The sequence below is a fragment of the Athalia rosae genome, chromosome 3 (assembly GCF_917208135.1).
Source record: "Athalia rosae chromosome 3, iyAthRosa1.1, whole genome shotgun sequence".
NCBI lineage: Eukaryota > Metazoa > Arthropoda > Insecta > Hymenoptera > Athaliidae > Athalia > Athalia rosae.
The window spans coordinates 18,495,949-18,509,046 of NC_064028.1; the positions used below are offsets into that span (position 1 = coordinate 18,495,949).

Below are 13,098 nucleotides of genomic sequence, written 5' to 3' on the forward strand. Positions count from 1 at the left end.
TTGTTTTTTAAATTGTCGCCGAATTTTATTCTACCATGGCAAGTATTTAAAATACTGCTAATATTTCCTTTTCAAAAGTATAGTGTAAATATACTGTAAACAATTTGGTAGAGAAAATACATATGCATATGTACATCATTCAGAAATAAAGATAAAGGTTTTGTAAAAATTATGTCAAAGGGTAAGAACCAGAAGGTCGTAACCTGGATGAAACCATACTAATTATATTATCAAATGCCACAAAATCGTACCCCACAAAAGTCTATAGAACACCGAAGTACTAGACATCACGAAAAAAATGTTGCAAACTCGATTCTTCAACTACATTCCGCTCTTCTGGTTTTCAGCCTTTGATATGTAAATGGAGCAACTTTGAGCTGCTATTTTAGCTACGTTATATTTTCTATTACGTCATGTTAGCTGTGTCAATTATTATAACTAAGATTACACAGGCGAGAATACTTACAACATAATTTTAGTACCATTACCTGTTAGTATTGTTCGTAGGAAAGGTTTGACCTAATCATTTTCCATAGTTCAGCAAAGATACTATAAAATTAATTGCATTTGAGCTATAATACTTTGTTTTAAACAATATCCTGTCAGATGAAGTATAACGATAATTTTGAAGCTACGCATCATGATCAATGATCACAGGTGTTCAGGTGTGTCTTGTACCCTGATGCAACCCAATTTTGCTATTTTAACTAGATTGGTGTGGTCGGAGTGAAATTTCAAAAGAAATTTTTTTCAACTGCATGTGCGATAACGTCTGCAAGCCGGAGTCGTCCTTCTTTTGACTTAATATTTCCAATAGGCCATGCCACTGAGATGTTGACCTTCTCCTCTCCTTTAATTAGGTCTAGGTCGAACGCCTCTGAAGAATCTAGCAGCGCGAATGGAATAGCTTCCAGTGCGAAATTAAGACCCAGCAGACTTTGTTCCTGCACCTAAGGCACAATGTGTGTTAATTTAAGCATTCATCGATAGACTCATAATAATAGCCTGAATATAATTTTTCACTTCAAGTCTTGGACATTTCTTTGAGAATATCTTTATATCTTTTCACATTATCTCTTAATCTACCAAAGGTTTTGGACCGGATCATGAAGAATGCTCACCTCCTTCATGAAGACATCCCATGGGTAGACTTTCTGCGGGTCCGAGCCCAGTAACGAAATGGTGTCACTAAGTTCTTTGTGATAGATTCTCAGAAGGTCGTCGTAATGTTCGTCACGTAGAGATTTTTCGGTACAACTGTAAATACAGAAGGAAATGTCCAATACAGGGCTAGAGCATCGCGCTAATTGAAAATCTAGGGCAAGAGCTACATCGTTTCCATCCTTTCCTCGCTGAATCAAGAAATTTGGGGCCCAGGCATCACCCTGAGTGATTACAGACGTTGGAGCATCTTTGCGAGCACAGAATTCTGAGATGGCATAGAACATGCCTTTGCGCGATTGTGCATTGAAGACCTCTTCCACTTTAGTACCGCCATATTCTTGAGCTAAGGCATCCCTGGCAATACGGAATAAAGAGCCCTGTAACATGATTCAGATTTAGATATAGGTAGTTCCATAATGTCTGGTAATTAGTCGATTGTTTGAGTAAGCTTTTTATTAATCCAGTATCATTGTGATCCAATAAAAAGTAGTATTCGTCAATGATAAAGTATATAGTACAAGAGACGACATTGATAAGCTAAATAAATAGATAAGATACATACTGACCTGGAATACTTCGTACCAATCATAGTGTGCAGGGGAATAATAAGTCTCGTTGAGTTTGTCGGATAGAGATTTAAAATCGTCCCGCTGATCTTTGTAAGCGAATGAAACGGCGTGAAATCTGGCTAAGGCTTTCAAAATTTGGCCATTTTCGGCAAAGGTCAAAGTGCTTTGACGAGTGACGGGACCAAATCCGTAAACACTGACATCTTCCAACGCAATAAAATCGTTCTCTCCATCCGATACAGCTGCCAAACAACGAGGTACGTTCAGCACCTCGTTGTGCCCCTTTGACTTCAAAAATTCTCTAAATTTGGGATATATCTAAAATGAAAATTATTTTTACATATAGCAATGGAAGGAGTGCTGTAGAAATTGGTATTTGCAGCTTCAGTAAGAAATATGTGCCACTTAATCTCGGATCATTATTGTAAATGAAAGAGAAAGTCTACTCACATCAACATAGAAAGCTATTTCATTGCGGAAGAATTCAGCACTCCTGAAGGATTTTCTCCTGGCTATATTTCTGGGCAGTGACTTAACTACAAGAGATGTTTCTATGGGCTTGCCATTAGCCTCGCCCTTTACTTTGACCCTATTAACGGTCGACAAATATCCATCTCCTTTGTTGCTTGCCTCACCAAAATCCCAACTCAGAACCTTCACATCTTTTTCCTTACAAATCTTGGATAGAATATCTTCCAATGTTTTTTCGGTAAACAAATCACTCACTCCCCACAGCAAATTTTTATCCTTTGACATATTGGAGCTTACAACTGGAATAAGAGAAAAGAGTTGAATGAAAAACCAAATTTTAGAGAAGTAAAAAAAGAACGTTGAATCACTGGTTTCCAACAATGCAAAAATGGTTGTCCTTTCATTCACTTTTTTGTATTAAATTAAACTAATCAGTATTAAAAATCGTTTGACACTGAGTATTAGATCAGTATTCCTCGAGGCACCATATGTTTATTTGCTTACAACTCGGGATATGTTTGCCATTGAAATCAATCTACCACTGTTGTTATTTTAACTCTACTCGCATAAAAGCTTTTTCTCTCATCATTGTTGATAAAGTACCTCACGTTTCATTCAAGGCACAATCTCTCCTATCACCAATAATGTGTCTCTGATATAGGTCATTGCCTTTGTTATTTAATGAGAAAAAGAAATATACATTCGATGTTATATCTATGTCAAGTTAAGTTGCTTAAAAAATTAGGTACGACCAAATAATGAGTAAAAAAGTTAAAAATTAAAACTTTTAATGCTAGTAAAATTATCTTACAAACCAAGGAATGTAGGCGATTGTCGACCAATGACGATATTAGTTATTAAGTGGAATTTATGATGAGAAAACTCGATGAACAGTACACAAATGTCTGCTGGACACGTAGGCAGTAGGAACTATGTGACTCGTGTCGTTAAAGAGCAGATGTGTATGAACTTTCCACTCTGACAATTGTCATAAGTAACAACCGCCGCGCTGGTTCTCTTAAAAACACACACGTACTACCGAAGGGGGCGTATGCTCGAGGTATACTATCTAGCAATGCAATATTCTTTCCTATCCTACCCTACATTGGTGCGAGAGAGAACTGATTACGTTGATCCCAACTTTCAGCTATCATCCAATCGGCCGATGGCTCTCCCACTTGTACATTTTATTTATCGCAGTACCGTATTCTGCACAGATAATGCCTTGTCAGCGACTCTCTTCGTCAGGTAGTCACTATTGGATCCTATAAATTCAAACAATCGAGTGGAGAAGTAACTTAAATTTGCTTCCCTGTACTCTGCTGATTTCTTACATTGACTCAATCGAAGGCGATCGAATAAATTGGCTAAGTCGACGAAAAGTTGCTACCCTTGGCTCTGGGATTTGTTGTTACGATACTTTCTCAATTTCGCGCTCAGAAACGACGGTTTTCCTTTCTTCGTCTGGCTACTTTGGCAATAATCACGAGATCGCTCCCTTCTCCGTGACCCTTTAATATAAGCGACCAATGGATCGCGGCCACGATGGAGAAAATTATTTTTCTTTCCTTTTACAAGATCGCTTGAAGGTGAAAAGAGAAACCCGACCGATAAACTACATCATGGATACATACGTAGCGGCACTTTCCTTGTACTACGCGTACTAAGAGGATAAATCTGAAGCAGGAAAAAGAAGATGATAAATTTCCACCTGCAATTCAGAACCTGTCTATTTGATTGCGATAGTCACCGGCGCAAACTGAAATGGATTGGAATTTTTTCTAGTATTTATCGATATCATAATTTGTATAAGTTCTCAAAGATCATAGTGTTTTTTTTAACGGATTATCGTAAATAAAAAAAAAAAAATTATCACGTTACCTAAACACTCAACGAATGCTATCAGCCGATGTCAATAACAAGTTGCATATTGCATTCATAGTTATCGCAGTAGCCTTGGTAGAAGAATGCAGAGATAATGACTAGGAATTCTTTCACAAGGTAACACAATTTTATGTATTATCTATGCTGAGGTCAAGGTTTGCGTCAGCAATTGAAATGAGAACACAATTTTCGGGGTTATTTTTAACTCAAACAACATGCGGACAAATTTGTTCAATAAATATTCATATTTCTTATCCGAATCCGTGCATGAAGTATAAATTAGATAATCGGCTTATCTTAAGTGGTCGCGTTGTTGACGGAATCATTCGAAGCTTCGAAGTGGCGACAGATTTTAAACCTTTTAAAATTCGCGGTACGACGCATCGAGCGTCATTTGTTAGATCTCGTTTGTTTTTTCGCCATGTTTGCACAAATACAAATTGTGACGTGCGCATATCGCCACGCGCGTCGTGTATTGAAACGTGGTGTTTGGCTTGATCCGTGCTCGCGTGCCGGTTGATTCGCCGGTTGTAATGACGATCGAATAACGAATTACCCCAAAAACAGCTTGTAAATATAACCCCCTCAGCCCGTCAGCGGTGAAGGGTAGGTCTAATTGGTCGATATTGTAGAATTGAACGTTTAACAAATAGTTTTGCCCACCAATTTCGTGTGTGCCAGTGTGCTGTCACCCGATTGCATTGTGTCTCATCGGCGTGTAACAAAGCAAGTGGTAACGGTTTATAGACGAGCTGAGAAATATCTTAAAATATTCGGAACTGTTCAACAAAACTTGTCAAATATGGTGAGAACAGTTAGAAGTAGAGCAGCGGAGGGTGGCACACGAGGTAAGTGATCATTGCGATAATTATGGGTTACAAGGCGGTCGATCACCTGTAGACGTTATTCTTTGTGTTTAGAATTGCATAACATGCCCTTCGGTAACCTACACTGTTTTCCTATGTCTTGTTTTTTTCATACAATTCTAAGTTGGAGCCAAAGCACCGCGGAAAACCGGAATAGTTGGACCTTCAATGGCTACCAAACCTAACAGTCAAAAAAAGGGTAAGAATAAGATAAATTATTCGATAATGAAGGTACTTCGATCAGGGTCCAACTACAAAAGTTTTTACATCACATGGTTTGATGTCAAGTAAACACCTGTATTGATTACTATTGCAAGAAATCCAGAGGGTCGGTTTGAATTGGTAATTTCTTGGGAGTCGAAAATAATAAGGGATATATCTATTTTTGATAAGGTCGAGACAATGGGGGAGGAAATTCGTACTTCCCCAGAGAAACGCCAAGTTGGCAAAAACCGATAACGTCATTTTTCAACCTCCAACAACCTGAATCTGGAGAAAGTTCTGGGACTCAACAGAAGACGGTAAACCGAATAACTATACATATAATGATTTCACATATAGCTAGCGCTCTTGCATGGAAGATTAATTCACATCAGTCAACATTAATGGGTGTGCTTTATTTGTCTTTTCAAATTTTGATAGCTCATAATAGAGAAATTAAAATGAAAAGTTCCATCTAGCTGCTCTTGTTTGAGAAAAAATTTTGAACAATTTGTTTCTTGACTCTTGAAATGAAGTTGATTTTTCTATTATCCAGTCATTACTTTCTCCTTGCATTATCCAACCTTTGTTATCAATATCGTCTTGCAAAACAAAGTGTCAAACAAACCACACTTAACAAAATTATTAGAGCAAAAGATAAGAGAAGCTACAGTCTGAAAAATTGGCTGTGATGAATATTAGAGAACTGATTTATTGATATCGCTCACGTGTTAGCAAACTGAGTGAAGTAGACTTTCTTCGATAATTTTTTCAGGGTGTTGTTACAACTGATTCGACGGATGATTCTCAGGCGTGTGCTGGTCCCTCAACTGCAGGCAATACAAGTGATTAGGTTCCACCAAAGCTGTTCAAAAGATATCTATCAGTATTTGAAGTATGATTATCGCTGAGTTTCAACCTATGGACTGTCGACACATGCGTCTGACTGTATGTATACATGAATATCTTCTACAATTAAGGGTTTGATAAGTTATCTTTATGAACTTCATTGAAGTCTTCTTAACACTAATTTTCTTAAGTTATACTAGCTATTTGATCATTCTAATTACCATTTACAATTTGAAATATTTCGTTTCACATAATTATTTCAAGTTCATTAATAACCTCATCATCAGTTGATTCATCAAAAAATATTCATATCCGATGTATGTATCAAAGTCAGATGAAACAAGAGGTCACATATTACGATACTAAACATTATGACGAGTATTTTTTCGAGTAGTAAAAAAAAAAGACACCAAATGTGCCATTTAGAATAAGTTGTTGTGTAGTATACATATAATATTTTTGTATCACAATGTTAACTGTCCACAATTAGTAGATGTGTCAACTTGATTAAGTATAAGTATAAGTATATGTATTTGTATTTTTTTATTTTAATGTAAGAGATGGATAACTGGTTTTATCATTTGATATCTAATAATGTTTGAGGAGTACTAACAAACCAGAAATGTGATTCATGGTTCAATAAATATTTAAAGTTGATACACACTAAAATTTCTCTATGATATTTATTCTATTAATTATCTTGGCACGTTTCGCGTTTATTCATTTATTTATTCATTTATAGTTATACTTACTCGCTGGTTTTGAGGTACAACGAGTAGTTACACCAAAGTACACTTGCTGGTTTAATATCTTGAGTTCGAGCACAACATGATTATTGCGGACTTATTTGTATTCGTTTGGAATCGCCGTAGGAGGGGGGGCTGATGTAACAAACTTTGGTTCCTCGATCTTTATGCTTTTCTACGTACAGAATCAATTACTGCCGTTGAGATAAATTAATTTGCCATCATTGAAATATGACCTCATAAACTTTGGTTGAGTATTTCTTTAGTGTGTGTAAAGTTAGATATTTTTGTCTTACAATTAAAGAACGTCCAGAACCGACCTCGTTCGACAAATTATTACAACATTCTCTCTTCCAATTACCGACCAGTAAGTTCGGAAAAAATATATGTCATGGGTGGTTAAATCGAGCGTTAGATACCAAATCGTATATACCTGAATTTTTGTGAGCTTAACTCGCAACTAATAAAAAATTCAAATGCAAGGGAGAACAGCGCGATAAAGACATTTTTTGAGCTAAAATTTGCTAACCGATTACTGACCAGAGACATTAATTAACATTGATGAATGTAACTGATCATTCATTTTTCGATTCAATCTATCACTAACATGACTACATCGATAAAAAAATCAACGACAATTACTTGGAATTAAACTTGTTCGCGGTTGACGTCCGGGAACTTAAGAGTATAGGCGACGTTGAATCACTTCTACGAACTTCACTGATGTCGGCTCAGACTCCGATCTGCTGGTTCATTCAATTTCGTAGTTCCGATGAATGACAAATTTATTTGTTTTCCATTCGCACCAGCGAATATTAAGGTATGCAAGTCAACGTGTTACGCGTGTATAACAGAAACTGATTTACCCAATAAAAGAAAGTTTATAAAAGCGACTTCGTTCCAACGAATAAGTTTTACAGAAAATAAATTATGACGAACCGTACACCGCAGCATTCTACCAGTTTTTCATTTTTTATTTCTATTTTTTTTCTTGTCTAGTCTAACGCCGTTATATCACCCAGATGCTATTTATAACTCGTAACGTAGTACAGCAGAAATATGTTCACTGTGCCCACGTCGATAAAGTGAGTAATACCTTTGTAAAATAAACATTTGGTTCAAGCTGTAATTCCGCTTTTATTTTCAACGATTATTAACTTCAATTTTCCTCAAATATTATGCATACTATACGAATGTGTTTACCACTAAGATTACTGTAATTCTACCGATACTACTTAGCTACGGGATACATCATTATTTATCTTTCTCACTATGGGTGGGAAATTATCTTCGACTGTTTTTTAAATTCCTTCCCGCTTCGGGACCACGGGCTAATTGGAAAATTTTTATACCCTTGGTCATGTGCTGATTCAAAATAAAGCTCGCCAGGCTTACGGGTCTATCTTTCGAACATAAAATCACGTGCTTATCGGTCGCGCTACAATCTGTCGACATACTTTTAGTACAACAGCTAGTATAATTTAAATATACTCCAATAACGTTCGACTTCATATAGGTATGCATTAAATGCTCGCGCGTTATTTATTCGTGGAAAAGGGACCTACATCATCATACTGACTCCCTTAGGTGATCGTTTCGAAACAAGAGAAGGTTAACGACAAATTGAAAAGAAGTTTTTGAAAGTTCTCTAATGCGTTATTAGTATACCGAACATTATATGTATGTTCTGTTCCATCTATACGTATGCACTCTGTATCGCGACCCAATTCCTGTAACTACTAACCGCTGCTGCTTACGATGTAGATGAAAATTCATCGTTCCTTGTATTATCTCTGGCTTTAGCATATTTCGTCACATACGTGATTCTCGATCGCTGTTGCAGTTCGAACAATTTCTCGCTTGGTATCGGGCGTGGGAACCTCTTCACCGTTGAAGTTACATCGTAATCGACGGTTTATAACATGCATTCTTATTTGGGGCATCGCTGCGGAGAATTCTATTTTAATTAACTATCGAAAGCGACGAACGAATGAATTATTATTTAATCAAATGCGCAGTTGGGATGAGATAAAAACAAGCATTTGTTTTCCACCTTCGTTACTGTATCGCGTTTGAGAAACCTTGAGCAGAAATATAATTTCAATTATATAATCAGAGGAAGTGCTTGAAAAGCAAAGATAATCTAATCGCGGGTTCTTGACAATTATAAGCTGCATATCAACTTTACATTCATTTCGATGGTGAATGTGTTTTCACGTAAGCTGTAATGATTAATTATCGAGTTCTGCGTGAACTATTGTTGTTTCGTTATTTTTTTTTTCATCGTAAATGTAACCAATAAATCTTGGAAAATTAACGAAATTTCTTTTCTACTGCACATACCAATCCTGGTCTTCAAATTGTAGGCTCATTATAGGTATTTTCTACTCTCGATTACAGGTGCCCTGTTCTACTTGATTCTAACGTTCTAAAGTAATAAATGGCATCCTAATAAATTGTTAAGTTTTATTGCAGTACGATTGACTCAAGTCAATTTATTGAATAATCAAACCTACGAGTAGCTAATATTAGCGAAACCGTAGCGTCCAACAGTTGCATAGTGCATAACTTTGTATTTGACGTAAACATGGGCGGATTCGATAGTGAAAGGTTTGTGAAAGTTACAGGCAAACATAAAAAAGGTTCTAAGAACCGTTGAGTCAATCAAATGAAATACAGACACGCAATTATTGCAATCTCTATACTTATCATTCAGTCTCATGAATCGGAAGAGTTATTTTCATTCGCAGTTAGGTATATGGAATTAGATTCAATTTTTTGGATTGATCATCCATGGTTTGGCTATATCGAGAGCACATTTTGTTCCTAATTTCGTAGGGACTCAATTCTGAAGCATCCCTTTTCATTTGATTATTCTTCAAGTCTCGGGGGTCTTTGGAATCGCTGATAACGAGTCTTATATGAAAAATCGATTAAAACAGAAATCAAAAATGGTAGTTCAAAATGGCGGCTCAATAATAATGAAGAACGAAGAATTGATCATTTTCTCGTATATACTTGTAAATTGGTGATTTCAAGTATGTTTGGAAACTTTGACATCAGAATCGGAATCAGCGACCCCGAAAATCCATAATTAAAAAGTCTTACTTCGTCGAAATAATGAAGTAAAAAATATGCGCGCCTCCAAGGGAGCGCTCGGCAGTTCGTGTATCGTGCACAACCGAATTCAGGAAAGTGTTAATGTTTCTTTGACGTATACTAGAAAAAAAGAGAAGAGAAACACGAGTGGTAACAATAACCAATAAATCAAGATGATTAGTTGACAAAGAACTCCTCGTATAAACGCAGCAATTACCGTAGAGCTAAACCAGAACAATTGTTAATAATCTTATTGATTGTTGACAGAGAATATAACAACAGGTAATACAGACGAAAAGGTAAACTTAACGATAAAAGGTATCCTGCTCTAAGGTGCCGTATATTTTAAAAGATTAGGTCGAGATCAACCATTCAACGTATCTAGATTATGACCTTGAATGATGAATGATAATATTTTATAATCCGAGTTTACAATGTTTCTAGGTGTTTGAAAATCATTCATTATCAAATAATTCATGTCTCGTTGAGCCGGAGATTGGCTCAATAGTTTTTCTTGCTGAAAATTAAAGAAATAAAAAAATATCTCGATGGCGTACGATTTCTTATCATTTTACTAGGTCATCCTATAGCTTTGTCAATTGTCATAGTAGATCACAGACGTGCGCATATTCAAATATCATTATATATGGCCAATATACGAGTCGGTATAAACTTTTCAATATTTTTCAATAATTCGGCGATGGTATGATTAAACGGTAACTGTATTCGAATAATAATATTTTTTAATATTCCTCTCGACGAGGTATGATTTCAATTCGAAAGGAACGCGACATTCTCACTTATTAGTGTAGAGGTAATTTTAGAATCAGTTGGACAAATTAGAAAAATAATTCCTTTCTACTGCGTGCGCTATGGCGTCAGCAAGCCGAAGTCGACCTTCTTTCGATTTAATATTTTTAACTGGCCATGCTTCGGAAATGTTGATTTTTTCGTCTCCTTTGATTTGGTCCAAATCAAACGCCTCCGAAGAATCTAGTAATGACAACGGAATAGCTTCCAAAGCGAAATTCAAGCCAAAGATACATTGTTCCTGTACCTGAAGCCAAAACATAGTGTACATTACTTTACGCCACCATGTTCTGAACATTCGTGAAAAATTGAATACCGTCTATACGATACAGGTATCTACCTATACTTTTTTTTGTATAAGAAATTTTAAACACACAACGCTCAATCTTTTGATATTCTTCTGTATTCAAGTGGCGATCTATTTTACTGGAAGTTTTTGGTCAAATTATAAATATAAAAAATTACCTCTTTCATAAAGACATCCCATGGGTAGATTTTCTGCGGGTCCGATCCCAGCAGGGATATCGTGTCACTAAGTTCTTTGTGATAGATTCTCAGAAGGTCGTCGTAATGTTCGTCGCGTAGAGATTTTTCGGTACAACTGTAAATACAGAAGGAAATGTCCAATACAGGGCTAGAGCATCGCGCTAATTGAAAATCTAGGGCAAGAGCTACATCGTTTCCATCCTTTCCTCGCCGAATCAAAAAATTTGAGGCCCAGGCATCACCCTGAGTGATTACAGAAGTTGGAGCATCTTTGCGAGCACAAAATTTTGAGCTAATATCGAACATGTCTTTGCGCGATTGTGCATTAAAAACCTCTTCCGCTTTAGTACCGCCATATTCTTTAGCTAAGGCATCTTTAGCAATACGGAACAACGCGCCCTATAAAATAATTCAAATTTCTGATTAGGATAATCTTTGGCATAGCACAAGATTCTGTGACCGAAAATTTGGACAATTTAGCATTTCCATGATCCAATATATAGAAGTGCTGTTTGCCGCTACCGGTGTTTGGTAACCAAAGACGACACTGGTGAACTAAATAAAAAGATAAGATAAATACTGACCTGGAATACTTCGTACCAATCGTAGTGTGCAGGGGAATAATAAGTCTCGTTCAGTTTGTCGGATAGAGATTTAAAATCGTCCCGCTGATCTTTGTAAGCGAATGAAACGGCGTGAAATCTGGCTAAGGCTTTCAAAATTTGGCCATTTTCGGCAAAGGTCAAAGTGCTTTGACGAGTGACGGGACCAAATCCGTGAACACTGACATCTTCCAAGGCGATAAAATCGTTCTCTCCATCCGATACAGCTGCCAAACAACGAGGTACGTTCAGCACCTCGTTGTGCCCCTTTGACTTCAAAAATTCTCTAAATTTGGGATATATCTAAAATGAAAATTATTTTTACATATAGCAACGGAAGGAGTGCTATAGAATTTGGTATTTGCAGCTTCACTAAGGAATATGTGCCACTTAATCTCGTATCATTATTGCAAATGAAAGAGAAAGTCTACTCACATCAACATAGAAAGCTATTTCATTGCGGAAGAATTCAGCACTCCTGAAGGATTTTCTCCTGGCTATATTTCTGGGCAGCGACTTAACTACGAGAGATGTTTCTACGGGCTTGCCGTTAGCTTCGCCCTTCACTTTGACTCTATTGACTGTTGACAAGTAGCTGTCTCCTTTGTTGCTTGCCTCACCAAAATCCCAACTGAGAACCTTCACATCTCTTGCCTTGGAAACCCCGCGCAGAATATCTTCCAGTGTTTTTTCGGTAAACAAATCACTGACTCCCCATAGCAAATTTTCATCCCTCGACATAATATCGGAGTACGAAAACTACAACGTGACAAAAAAAGACTAAGAAAAAGCCCTTGTCTACTTGGTTTTAACAAATGTGATATCCCTGCTGTAGACGTAGTTTGGAATCAATAAAATCCCATGTAGCATCGGTCACAAGATTTGCGGTAGATACGCCGCCATGTCTGTCTCTATTGCGTCCGAATTTAGGATCCACCAAGACAAATTTCTCTGGCGCTGATCTGCAGAGATAAGATGGACGTGAGATCTAACTCACATCAGAGCTAAATATAACGTCAGACTCTTGGGCCCCGACTTCGCTACTGATCTTTAATTCCTAACTCTACATCTCGATCTGTTGCGAATGAAAGATGAACATCAGTGGGATTATAGTATGATAGAACTATTCAACTGTTCTATCGTATAATCATAGATGTATCGGAATAATCTATTGCGCACCGTTCCCGCGGTCGCTGACGCTGTTATCTTCAAATCACACGGGTCACTTCGCTCGCAATCAACCTGAATAAAATTCCGACCCTTTCAGAATCGGGTTAAAGTTCTTTAATTTTTTTGGAGACTTTATAACATTGCGATATTGTTTCACGGTATTACATCAAGGATGTAGCGT

At 36.9% G+C, this 13,098-nt stretch overlaps 3 protein-coding genes across 13 annotated transcripts in view; 1 reads left to right on the top strand and 2 right to left on the bottom strand.

Annotated features, from left to right (window-relative positions):
• LOC105689818 overlaps window positions 1-13,098 on the bottom strand; it is a 13,880-nt gene continuing 782 nt past the window's right edge. The window contains exons 1-6 of one of the 8 annotated variants that reach the window (XM_048652487.1): window positions 11,335-11,449; window positions 11,125-11,260; window positions 2,184-2,503; window positions 1,731-2,051; window positions 1,122-1,541; window positions 1-950 (exon numbers count right to left, since the gene is read on the bottom strand). In XM_048652487.1, coding sequence (XP_048508444.1) covers window positions 735-950; window positions 1,122-1,541; window positions 1,731-2,051; window positions 2,184-2,503; window positions 11,125-11,146 — 1,299 coding nt within the window. In that variant the 5' untranslated portion in view covers window positions 11,147-11,260; window positions 11,335-11,449 and the 3' untranslated portion in view covers window positions 1-734. Of the gene's footprint in view, window positions 951-1,121; window positions 1,542-1,730; window positions 2,052-2,183; window positions 2,504-3,015; window positions 3,294-3,838; window positions 3,950-5,883; window positions 6,021-6,756; window positions 7,311-9,202; window positions 10,907-11,124; window positions 11,545-11,729; window positions 12,051-12,182; window positions 12,507-13,098 lie in introns of those variants that run through there. The other 7 variants (XM_012407128.3, XM_048652488.1, XM_048652486.1 and 4 more) reach the window with 7 other exon arrangements.
• On the top strand, window positions 3,456-6,673 carry LOC105689820. Its single transcript, XM_012407133.3, has 4 exons — window positions 3,456-4,936; window positions 5,079-5,153; window positions 5,348-5,475; window positions 5,931-6,673. Exons 1-4 carry the CDS (start codon window positions 4,891-4,893, stop codon window positions 6,006-6,008), a joined length of 327 nt encoding a protein of 108 aa, XP_012262556.2. The 5' UTR covers window positions 3,456-4,890; the 3' UTR covers window positions 6,009-6,673.
• The window catches only part of LOC105689924 (anoctamin-8), an 18,543-nt gene continuing 17,845 nt past the window's right edge, over window positions 12,401-13,098 (bottom strand). For all 4 annotated transcript variants that reach the window (XM_048652472.1, XM_048652471.1, XM_048652473.1 and 1 more), the window contains one exon: window positions 12,401-12,709. The gene's annotated coding sequence lies outside the window, so the exon portion shown is untranslated. The remainder of the gene's footprint in view (window positions 12,710-13,098) is intronic.

What these genes read in the sequence shown, in the direction of transcription:
- LOC105689820 (XM_012407133.3), top strand. Translation starts at nt 4,891, where the DNA reads ATGGTGAGAACAGTTAGAAGTAGAGCAGCGGAGGGTGGCACACGAG. An exon ending in AGCGGAGGGTGGCACACGAG is followed by an intron (nt 4,937 to 5,078) that starts GTAAGTGATCAT and finishes TACAATTCTAAG; the next exon opens with TTGGAGCCAAAGCACCGCGG. An exon ending in CTGGGACTCAACAGAAGACG is followed by an intron (nt 5,476 to 5,930) that starts GTAAACCGAATA and finishes TAATTTTTTCAG; the next exon opens with GGTGTTGTTACAACTGATTC.